At 37.0% G+C, this 12,187-nt stretch overlaps 2 protein-coding genes across 2 annotated transcripts; one reads left to right on the top strand and one right to left on the bottom strand.

Annotated features, from left to right (window-relative positions):
• Positions 1–3,806: 3,806 nt before the first annotated feature.
• Positions 3,807–6,742, top strand: LOC113302339 (protein POLLEN DEFECTIVE IN GUIDANCE 1-like). Its single transcript, XM_026551245.1, has one exon. The coding sequence runs from the start codon at positions 4,238–4,240 to the stop codon at positions 6,017–6,019; it is 1,782 nt and encodes a 593-aa protein (XP_026407030.1). The 5' UTR covers positions 3,807–4,237; the 3' UTR covers positions 6,020–6,742.
• On the bottom strand, positions 6,714–12,161 carry LOC113302338 (DEAD-box ATP-dependent RNA helicase 50-like). The gene is made up of 8 exons (XM_026551244.1): positions 11,630–12,161; positions 10,832–11,514; positions 10,068–10,262; positions 8,910–9,097; positions 8,577–8,790; positions 7,932–8,063; positions 7,649–7,824; positions 6,714–7,297 (listed from the first exon to the last, which is right to left on the bottom strand). The coding sequence occupies exons 1-8, from the start codon at positions 12,009–12,011 to the stop codon at positions 7,054–7,056; spliced, it is 2,214 nt and encodes a 737-aa protein (XP_026407029.1). The 5' UTR covers positions 12,012–12,161; the 3' UTR covers positions 6,714–7,053.
• Positions 12,162–12,187: the final 26 nt, after the last annotated feature.

Here is a 12,187-nt window from a genome sequence, read left to right as displayed (position 1 = left end):
GATTCCACATACTTGTGATCGGTTTCACCTCTTACTAGGATCGGTTCCCCAATATCTAGAGTTGGTCATACCAATTACAACATATCGATCATACCATCTCAGGTGATTAATTAAGATCGGTTTCACTAATAAAAGTCATACCAATATAAAAGTCAGGCATTGTGAATAGCTTTACCAAGATACATAAACAAGTTACGAGCGGTTATGCTAAACACACATATTGGTAATCCAAAGATTTGCAATGAATAACAACACGAATAAGCCTAGCGATTTCTCTTTCGATTCACAAAACAAGTTTATGAATTGTATTTCCTTTAAACGAATGTAAAACATTGTTTCCTAAGACGAAATCTTCACCCATACCCATACATAATCACAATAACATTCATATGATTATGTCGATGTCTTGTATACGAAGTTCAAAAGATAGACGTTATAATTCGTATTGTAATTCCTTAATACTATGTCTAACTAGAGTATAATCATTCACAACTTCACAGTTATATTTTCAATGTGCACGACTTGAAATATACGTTAGGAATGAAACAGTTTAAGTCAAATATTACTAACCTCAAGAGGAAGGATGATGTCGTCGATGTAGCTCTTTACTTCTTCACATTCTTCAAGTCTTCACGTAATACTTGTAAGTCTCATATACTGGTAACTTTCCAGATAACCTATACGAAGTTGACTCTAGTAAATAATCAAGCGACTCTTTAAATGAGTTTTGATTCACTAAAATATGACAACCAAACTTGACATACTAACGGTTAGTGGGTTCAACGAGCTATGCTCTAACATAGACCAAAATGGATTGCAGAGGATTAATTGGATGATTAATCAACATATGTGATATACCGTCCATGGTGACAAAAAGGGACCGACCAGGGTCGTGCATGGTGATGCACGGGCCACCATGTCGACGACTGACCATTCTTGAGAATTTTGGTATTTTTTGGTAGTCATTCAAGCATTATTTTGTATTTTCATAAGAGTTTGATCTTGACTGAAACACTCAATTTTCGCTTGGAATACGTAGGATTTTGCTCTAAAGACCAATATTCGAAAATACTTAAATATATCACATGGTGTGAAGACCTAATGGTTACGGGACCACTTGCTATGTAAACCATATGGTCAATGGAGCAATATTTGATAAGATATGAAAAATCAAGGAAGTTGATCTAATGAGGAAGTCTTTGATTAAGGAAACAAGATAAAAAAAAAAAAAAAGGGACCAGCCCGGTCCTGTGCATCTTTTTTTCTTCTTCTATTTTATGAATTTTCTCTTTCCTCCTTTCCTCATTTGATGAGTATTCCATATCCTCATTTGTCCATATTTCTTGTGCTTTTTGGAGCATTATTTCTAAATATACCCGCGCCATTTTTCGGGGCTTACTCGGTGGTGGTCACTATGCCCAAAAGGCGAATATTCGTCATTAATTCTTAGGATTCAACTTAGAAAAGGTATGAACTGAAGTTATGAAATATTTTCAAAAAATAAAATCTTTTCTAGGAATTCGGTAGATGAATGTAGCGCTAGAATTTATTTATAAGTCACTCTACACTAGTAGGCAATCTAGTGATGGCAGTAGTATGTACCGTATTGGTTCTGAATATTTATTTTATATAGTCAAAAAACACCTGGAGGGGAATAATATGACCAACGCCAATAATATTCTGGAGACATTATTGCTCTATACTAGTGGTCAATCTATCTAGGAGTTGTCCAGTCATTCTCGATTCTATAAGAAGTGGATATTGAATTGCACAACATAAATGATGAAATAATACCGTTGTTACTCATTTATGCTCTGGAGAGGTTACATGATCAATCAGAGATCACCGTATATCTAAATAATAATATATGAATTTCATATATTTGTCTGAAGCCGGGACAGAGATATACAAAACTATGATTTTAGAATTTTGTCCTTGTCAAAAATCCACCATCAACAAAGCTTTCATCTCATTTTGGCTTGTTGATTGATTGATTTATGTATTTTTTTTTTGCAGTTGAATAACTTGGAGGGTATTATGTCTAAACTGCATTCAATCTGAAATCTGTTAGGAGACTAGTGTTTGTAGCGGCGTAATACACTAAATGTTCAAACTAGATGAGGTTTGAGTGTTTTTTTTTTTGTTAGCTTGCAGTTTTCCTCGTTAACCAAAATATTGTGTAAGTATGTGTGTTTTACTTTTCTGCGTTGAAACTTTTAGTTCTTTTAATTTCTAAAAGTACAACACATGTTCATTCTCCTATCAAGAGAAAGTGAACCCTTTCAATTCTATCTAAGTCTCATTTACATGACACGGGACTTAGATGGAATTGAAATGTGATGTTGCGGTAGCTTGGAAACATAACAGTTACATGACATATTACGTGTCGGTGTATTCATGATATATTTGTACATTGGGCATACATCAGATGCAGACACGACTATTTTCAAAGAGTTATTTCTTGTCAGTTTCTTTTATTTCTATAATTTTATTTTTATGTTAGGTTTGATGTTCAGTTATAGTGGTTCGAAACCAATATAATGGTTTCTTAATTTGTTCACTTAATTGCATAACTTTTTTTTTAAAAGAAAGTGTTTGTTGTTGAGGGTATAAACAACTAACATCCTATTATTTTTCTGTCTTAGCTTTAGCTTGCCAAGAAAATTTATTTTTCTCCCCTCTTGTGTTTAATAAAGTTGTTGTAAATTGTTTCGCATCGGATGATTGGTATATATCCCTACCGCGTATATATCCCAACCGCGGCTCTCTAACTGCTTCATTTGTTGCAACCTCCATGCACGTTATCACTCGTTGTTGATATGCAACCCAAACATATACAGAGAAAGGATACACACACATACAATATTTAAATTGTGTTTGGATGCTACATAAAAAATAACTTTTTATCTTAAACTTAAATTGAAAATTCAAAAGTTTGTTTGAGATTTACTTTTAAAAGCGGGAAAAAAAGAACACATGCATTTGCTTCTACTTCTAGTTGTTAAACACGCCCTTGATTGTTAAATCTTAAATCTTTAACTTGGTTGTATAAGTCACAAACAGTGTATTTATAGAGAGTGCTTGGATACACTATCAAAAGTTGCTTTTCAACTTCTAAAAGCAAAATAACTCAGAAATTAAATTGACAACAAAATCTAATATTGAATTTCGGATCAGAAAGCTAACTTCTGGGATCAAAATTCTGGACATTGACCATCCAAAAACTGCACCGGCACAAACAACCACGAAAGCGACACCTCCTAGTTTCCACGAGGGCGCGGGACCCACCTATTATGTGTCTGTGCAGTTTAAATGGACGGTCTACTAAGAGCTAGCATTATGGTGCTGGTTATCCCTTCCCTATCCCTCAAATGTAGGGAAGGGATGGCACATGGAAGGCAAGCTTGCTATGGTGCCCTCTCATCCCTTCCCTACACAAAATGGATATTCAGTACGCGTATGAATAGTGCCAAACGGGTACTGAGTAGCCTTTTTTTTTTCGTTTTTTTCAATGGGAAAATATTTATCTAGGTGAAAAAGATTTTTTAGAGTAAAAAAAAGATACCAAATATATGAAAAAAAAAGTTTTAGTAAAAAAAGGGATTGAAAAAGGAAAGTTTTAAGATAAAAGTTTAAAAACCAGAAAAAAAATATGGATACTCAGTATCCGTAAAGTGCAAAAAAATACGGGTACTGAGTACACGTGTGATTTCCCTTCCCTATAAGGATGATCAGATCTGATCAGGCAAGTAGAGAAAGGGATTGATATCCCTATTCATATACGAATATGAGAGATCATAAAAGATAGAAATTTGGTGTTTTGAGGAATAGAGAGGGATAAGGAAAGGATACCCCTCTCCATACTGCTAGCTCGAAAAACCATAGCTTTTGAAGTAAATTCTTCGTTGCTTTTAACTTGCGAGACTGACTTCTAATTATTCCTGCTCATGTTTCTGGTGGACAAACAGACCGTGGATCCAAAAGGCATATCCTGCTTCCCAGCTTAAAATCGAGCGCACAAGGCGGAATTAGTGTCTTGAGGAAGCAATAGGGTTGGGTTGACTTAGTAAAATGTTGAGCTGAAATATCAATTTTCCTTTCTCATCTTTAGAATCGAATGGCATGAGTATCAATCTCATAGTTATTCTTCTCGGTAAAACCCTAGCAAATCTCTGATTCCTCGTTTCAAATTTTATTTTTATTTCTGTATTTTTTATTTTCTTCTTTTTCCTGATCTATGGCGTTGAAATCTGGTGGGAGAAAACTTTCGTTTGATATTCTTAGTGGAGATGTTTTTATGGAGGACGAGTTTGTACTGTACAGATCACTTTCAGATCCTGAAAATGGAGAAACTCGAAAAAAACATAAGAAGAAAAAGAAGAAGAAGAAAAAGAATGTTAATTTAACGGCAATTGATGAAGATCTAATTACTGATAAGATTGTCGATGACCATCGTCATAATGAATTGGAATCAGATGATCAGAGTTATAAAGTTGAAACAAGTCTAAGTACGGTACATCAAATTCCAGAGCAGGAATTTCAAAATTTCAATCAAGATCTTCAACCATTAGTTGAATTGAGGCAGAGAACTGTCAAGTTGAATGTGCCAAGTACTCATTTAGATGAGTTCTCAGCTAAGGAAGAAAATGATAATAATAATATCGTTGGAATTGGATTGATTTCATCATCTGCTCAAAAAACCCAACTCAATGGAGGCGTTGTTTCAAAATTAGGTACCGCGGAATCATTGGATTGGAAGCGTCTAATTGCTGAAGATCCAACTTATCTTGCTTCTTTGGAGAAGTCACCCGTGAACTTCTTTGTTGGAGAGATGCGGAGTGGAAATACGTTGCGGAGCACAACTATTCTAGGAAATGACAAAGAGAGGGAGAGAGTTTATGATACTATCTTTCGATTGCCATGGAGGTGCGAACTGCTCATCAACGTGGGCTTCTTTGTTTGCTTTGATTCGTTTTTGTCATTGCTAACTATTATGCCAGCCAGAATTCTGATGACCTTTTGGACCTCACTGAGAACAAGGCAGTTCCAAAGACCATCTGCAGCAGATTTATCAGACTGGAGCTGTTTAATGGTATTGATCAGTGGAGTTGCTCTTTTACAACAAATAGATATCAGCTTAATATATCACATGATTCGGGGTCAAGGAACCATCAAACTCTATGTGGTGTACAATGTGTTAGAGATATTTGACAAGCTCTGTCAAAATTTTGGGGGAGATATTTTCCAAACTCTATTCCGTTCAGCTCAAGGACTTGCAACTTCTTCATCAGAAGACATGTCATGTTGCATTTGGAGATTTGTTTCTGATCTAGCATTAGCTGCTGTTTCATCTATAGTTCATTCATTTGTCTTGTTAGCCCAGGCAATCACTTTGTCAACCTGTATTGTCGCTCACAACAATGCGCTGCTTGCTTTGCTGGTGTCAAACAACTTTGGGGAGATAAAAAGCAATGTGTTCAAACGGTTTAGCAAGGAAAACATTCACAGTCTAGTATACTATGATTCGGTGGAGAGGTTCCACATTTCATCTTTTCTCTTATTTGTGCTGGCTCAAAATATTTTAGAGGCGGAGGGTGCGTGGTTTGGGAATTTTGTGTTCAATGCACTCCTGGTTTATGTTTGTGAAATGGTTATTGATATCACCAAACATTCGTTCGTAGCAAAATTCAATGAAATAAAGCCCATCACATACTCCGAGTTTCTTGAAGACCTCTGCAAACAGACTCTGGACATTCAGCCGGAAGACGGAAGGAAAAAACTGACTTTTATTCCCTTGGCACCAGCATGTGTGGTTATCCGTGTACTTGCACCAGTATATGCAGCTCATCTTCCTTACGGGCCTCTGCCATGGCGACTATTTTGGATCCTGCTCTTGTTAGCAATGACCTACGTAATGCTGGCAAGTTTGAAGGTGATGGTTGGCATGGGTCTGCAGAAATATGCTACTTGGTATATTAATAGGTGCAGAAAGAGAAAACACCACCTTCACTCAGACTAACTTACTAAGCGAATTCAGGTAAAGAAAACGATGGCGTCCGTCGGTTTGGCTATTTTGCCTCACTTCGGTGAATCAATCTCTTATCATCTAGGGATATGACTCGGACTAGTTTTGTGATGTAAACTTCGGTCAAGTGGTGAAGTGAGAAGCAGATTCTGTTTTGTACCAGTTTCTGGATGAGCATGAGAGGCATTTGATTATGTGGATTTGGTCCTCAATGGTGCCTTACTCCCATGGGAAACAAGAGAAAGAAAACAAAATGCTTATATGGATGTCTCATACAGGAGGTTAGTTTATAAATTTATAAATTATAATGTGTCAGATAGTTGGTTGTCCCAGACATGCGCCAGGCTCTTTCAAGCCTAGTTCACTCCAGGATTCATTGTCATTACCTCGACAAAGAAGAAACTGAGAGAAAAAAACAGCTGGGATGTTGAAATGCAAAGGCTGATTTTTGGGGAGTCCAAGGAGCTCACTCTCCTAACAGCTTATCAAGGAAGAGTGAAACACAGGATAAGTGAAACACTTTGGTTTAATTGATTATCAAGAGTGAAACACTTTGGTTTAATTGGTTATCAAGAGTGAAACACTTTGGTTTGATTAGTGAAGGCACAACTTACCAGACCTGATTTTTTGCCAGCAAAAACTGTTTTCCCTCTTACAATTTTGAATTTATATCTTGAATACAACAGTCTAATACAAAAATATTCTATTTTAACTTCCATTTCACTGAATTTCAATCTTGCATGATATGATAAAACCTATGTTATTGTACAATGTTTGTTCTGTTGTGTAAGAACTGAATAAGCCCCAAAATCATTGCCTAATACGCTGGTTCCAGATTTTCATACTGATTGTCCCGCTACAAGAGAGCTTTTGCTGGCTTTTGGTGGCATGAGGCGAGATCACCCTAACACAAATCACACAGAAAGAGCACAATGGGCAGCAAAACGCAGAAAACGTTTTGGTATTCTTTTTCTTTTTCCGTATCACAGATGATACACCACAGCGCAAGATTTGGGAGGATTAGCTTCTCACCAGTCTGGACTATATGCATTAGGAACATCATGTAATGGATGCCCTTTCAAGTTTCTTTCAACTATTCTTTGTGCAAGAGAAACCTGTTTTCCAACAACGAAAACGAAAGCTTTTCCCCTGCCTCCTCCAGCACCCCTTGCAGTTCTCCCAACACGACGTACATATTCGCTAGGATCCCGTGGGAAGTCGAACAGTATAACGTGATCTACTCCTCCCATGAAATCAATACCCCGTGAAGCTCTGTTGCGAAAAGGTCATCAGCCCCAAGTTAAAACAAAAATGTAAAAAGTAATTGCAAACAAGCAAGCAGTCACTCATCTAACTACTTCTAGTCTTCGAGAAAACCCAGTAGCCAGTCCGTTAAAACTGTTCTGATTTTGTAGAGGGACTTGTAACATGAATCAACATATCCTCACTATGCGAGGAGTGGTGTCATCATTTACTGTCACTTAAATCAGATATAGTTTCACATGTAATAAGGCATTGGAAATTCAAACTGTTGCAACTCAAATTAGATGGAGCAACAACAGTTACTCAAATCAATACCGGGTTGTGAGACAAATGACGACAGTAGGTTGTTTAGCGTGGTACCTGTCTGTGCAAATCAGAAACAAAGAATCTTCAGGAGACTGAGGATTGAGAAATTCTTTCATATTAGCGAGACGTGCCTCTTGAGTTAAAGCAGAGTGGAATGGCAAACCCCTGATACGAACTCCTTTTCTATCATATCGATTTAAAATATTCTCAACTTTTCTGCACGTTTCAATCTGAAGAGGTTGATAAAAGGATTAAGAATAAAAAAATATAACAACAAAGAAAAATTAGCAAGAAAATATCAAGTGAAAAAATCATTTGGAATTTGAAACCAACTAACCTTGTTGCAAAAAATAATAGTCCTGAAAACCAGATTTCCCTCTAAAAGCCGCAAAAGAGCAGATTTCTTGTTCTCAAATGCTGTTTCTGGAGTTTTCTCCATTCGATCATCTCCACTGCAATCTAGAAGTACCTACATTTATGACTGTAAACAAATGAGTAAACAGTTCCAAATCACATCAAAGGTTCACTACCAAAGTGGTTAGTTTAGTAATTATGTATGATTTATTTCTTAATTTCCTCTATTACCTCAAATACATTTCCTTTCTAAAAGACTGAAAACATTTAGCATTTCCCAATCAGAAAACTATCGTACAGAACAGAAACTGGGATTTAGAAATGGGACCATTTTGGCTGAACACTTAAATCATCATAGTGAGGAGAATTCCTGCTTAACTTTCATGTGAAAGGACGATGATAAGTAATTGGATGATAACTTTATTTCAGCGGTGGTCCCTCTAACCCCAGCTGTCTGATAAAAAAAACTATATTCTAGCAACTTCAGCCTAGTTTTCTTCCCTATTTTTGATCTTTTCAAAAATATACAAATTTTACGGAACAGAGGTGAATGAAAAGTACGAAGTGATATATAGGATTTTTCATGTAGCTGGGCGGGAGGCCTTCAAGTTCAAGCACAAGTTCCTACCTCTTCAAGTCTAGAGCTTGTCCGGTGGATGCCAGGTCCCATGATCACTTCAGCATCAGGAAAACTTTCAACAAGTTTGTTGTATATTTCGACTGGTAAAGTTGCAGTGACAAAGAGATACTGCGTAGTAACGGGTGCAAAATTGAGAAAGCTATGCAACACTTGCTGAAAGTGTTCATCAGCGAATAGTATATCGACCTCATCTAATACAGCACTTGTAGCAGATCAGGCACAAATGAAACAATACAAATATATTAGAACACAATTTATTCTTCATTTGAGAAAATGTATGTATATGCAAGCACTAGCACTCAAGCAACTTGGAAGCTTTACCATTTAAGGTTTGTTAGCTGCAAGAAACCTTCTTTAAGCAGGTAAAGGAAACGACCAGGTGTTGCTATGAGAACATCCATATCTTGTTGAAGGCTTTCTAACTGTGTTTTCTGTCGAAAACCACCTGTTGCTACCATAGACCTGAAAGGAACCCCAAATTTCGACATGGATCGGCAAGCACTTAGTACCTGCAAAACTTAAGGGCATACAAAATCACCCACATGAATGTTGGTGCACACACCCAAATTCAATCAAAATACTAGCATGGTCAATTATGGAAGTTGGTGGTACATGGATGGAGCTGAGCAGCTCTCAATTTGGTTTTGCCTTCATGTTCTTTCCACTAATAGACAAACACTAGCAAGCTTGTGAACTAGCAGCAGTTTTCATTCAAGAACACAATGAATGTCAAATACAACACGAGAAATCTTTTGAATGCCAGTTTTAGAAGACAGAAATTACTCTCGAACATCTTATCAGAAAATAACTGCTTAACAATAACAAAAAAACTCAACTAATTGACAGCAATGGAACCCTGATCAATTTGACTATAGGATTACGGATATGACATTGAACCTATTAGCTTATAATGAACCAGCCATTTTTTTCTTTGCTACATGAGCTTACGGCAATCCAGTTGGTTTACTCCTTTAAGAAGCTTATTAAAATCGTGTACTATTGCTGAATATGCATCGGTCTCCATTCTCTCGGGAAACTAGATGTGATACGAAGTAATACACCAAGCAACTGAAACTTTTGTTTTACGTTTCAGCGACTTCTCTCAAATTAAATTAAGGGAACACAAAAAGAAACTTATTCAAACAATAAGATGCTTTGAAACACGAATACAATTCCCACTATCTAATAACTCAAAATATCCTTGTAAGAGAAGTGTAAAAACTGGCATAATAATGCACTTATTTTTGTAATTCTGGGAAGGACATATCCATCTAAGTTGCACTTGCAACGTTTCAGTACGAGTCTCTGTTGTCCAACACTATTTAACATGCTCATACAGCTATTATAAATTATTGTCCAACACTATTCAACAGGCTCATACAGCTATTATGTGATGCAATATCCATAAGAGGGGAGGATATCAATTATTTGCTACCAAGGAATGAAAACAAAGATGGAGAAAGTAAACTGAGGACTTACTTGAGAACCCAACTCAGCAGTTGGTACCAATATTACTACCCACGGACTTCCAGGAGAGGATTTACCAAGTCCTTGTAGCTCCTCTTGTCGGAGCTGCTGTAAGACTGGTGCCAGATACGCAAGCGTCTTTCCTGACCCACTTTGATCAGCTATGATGCAAGTTTTTCCCTCACTAACAGGCGCAAAAGCCATGGCCTGCAATTATGTGAAATACGTTGCAGGTGGTCAGAAGTCGGAACCATTAACAGGAACAAAATACTACGAAGTAGTTTCATTTAGACTGTAAAAGAGAAAAATCAGAAAGTATGAAATTATTCCATCAACCGTAAGACCTAACAACTGATTTTATAAAACCAATGGACACAAAGGAGAAACCAATTTAGATTTTAGACCACTATCATCGTGGTTCCAGGCAAATTTCAGTTAATCAAATAAGATAATCAAACTACTTTGGTGTGACAATAATGAGTACGAAAGTGAAAATCAGAAAATGTACAGAGGACGAGGTTGCTCAAGAGGACTGGGAAGACGTTTCTCTCAAATCATGATGACCTCTACGGACAATTTAAAGTAAGAAGTTTCAACCTGATGAAGCAGTAATGTTTTGAAGCTACCAGTAAATTCTAAAGTTAGACACTGTTATTCTTAAAAAAAAAGCAGACAGCATGGCATTTTTTGCAGCATTGTGTTTGGTCAGCTTAAAGGTTTACGCTGAGTATCAGTTTTTATGGCAGAAGTAGCAGAAAGAATATCGTATCGTGTACCTGAATATGTGAAGGGCGAGAGTAATTCTGACCCCTCAAAGATTCAATGACATCATCGCTGCACCCAAGATCTTGAAAAGTTTTACGGCTGAAAAAACCATGTCCAACGGAAATCTTCTTAGGATGCTTCAAATAGTGTCTCGTCGTATCATATGCAGCATCATAGACAGACACACTGCCACCCCATCCTCTTAAGGAGGCATCAGAAGCACGCCTCGGAACTGATACAGCTGATTCATCCACTTCATTGTAATCATCATCATGAGGTTCTGACATTGTACCTTTATCCCTCATAATATTTCTCATAATGCGTTTGGGATTAAATTCCTGCTCTCTCGCACTTACCGCAGTCTCAGCATCTGGCACTCTATCATCCATTTCCCTTTGCCGCGATACCCTTGATATGCTACTTCTTTGTTGAGTCGCACCAACACTCGTCTCTCTTTTTACAAATCGACGCTCAGAATCATCAAAACGCGACCCATCATAAGGCGTATCACGTCTTAGAACTTCTTTCCCATGACCAACTTTCGCATTTGTTTCCTTAGTAAGTGATGATTTTCTTATTAACGCACTTACTCTCTGTGCCTTCAACTTACCAAAGCTTCCTGCAATGTTCCTCCGAACTGCTGGCGAATCATCACTTTGGGTACTGATATCTCGAGCAGTAGCAGTCTTAACATCTGTTACATCAGCAAAACCCTAAGCAGTCTTAGTAAAATACTATAACTCAGTGCAGCACAATAACTAGTTATATTTAATAAATTAGATATAAATTAGGGTTTAAGAGAGACTCACACCCTCCATTTTCACCAGTAATATTTTTCATACTCTTCTTTTTGTTCTTGAAAACTTCTTCTTGATTGGAAGTAGGTTTGGCTCTAGTCTGATTAGGCTTCCATTTGAGAGTTTCTTTAGAAGGAACAGGAGAATCATCATCACCCCAAACAATAACTTTTTCTCCAGTTTCATCGTCAATTAATTGATAAGCACCTGGTGTGTCTAAATCCTTTCGAATATAACCAGATGACCTAACTATAACCCCTCTGGGTTTTTTATTATGAAATTGAAATCCAACATTTTCGAATTTACATGAACAGATAATGTTGAAATTGGGTGAAGATGTTGCGGTGCTTGTTTTGATAGAAAAAGGTAAGTTTAATGGAGCTGTAGCTAACATTGCATTAGGGTTTGTTGGATGGTATGAATTCTCTTTCTCTTCTTGTCTAGTTTGCCCTGATTACTAGGTCTCTCAGTTCTGTATGCAATTCAGGTAGGAGGAGTAAGAGGAGACTGAAGCGGGAAGAAATGCGGAAAACTGGAAAAATAAATGGGAACTAAAGTAGTAAGTGATAA

The sequence above is a fragment of the Papaver somniferum genome, chromosome 8 (genome assembly GCF_003573695.1).
Source record: "Papaver somniferum cultivar HN1 chromosome 8, ASM357369v1, whole genome shotgun sequence".
In the NCBI taxonomy this organism is placed as follows: domain Eukaryota; kingdom Viridiplantae; phylum Streptophyta; class Magnoliopsida; order Ranunculales; family Papaveraceae; genus Papaver; species Papaver somniferum.
This window is presented reverse-complemented; position numbering and strand designations above follow the sequence as displayed.

What these genes read in the sequence shown, in the direction of transcription:
- LOC113302339 (XM_026551245.1), top strand. Translation starts at nt 4,238, where the DNA reads ATGGCGTTGAAATCTGGTGGGAGAAAACTTTCGTTTGATATTCTTAGT.
- LOC113302338 (XM_026551244.1), bottom strand. Translation starts at nt 12,011, where the DNA reads ATGTTAGCTACAGCTCCATTAAACTTACCTTTTTCTATCAAAACAAGC. An exon ending in TACTGGTGAAAATGGAGGGT is followed by an intron (nt 11,515 to 11,629) that starts GTGAGTCTCTCT and finishes CTGATGTAACAG; the next exon opens with ATGTTAAGACTGCTACTGCT. An exon ending in CTGCTGAGTTGGGTTCTCAA is followed by an intron (nt 9,098 to 10,067) that starts GTAAGTCCTCAG and finishes TAAGTTTTGCAG; the next exon opens with GTACTAAGTGCTTGCCGATC.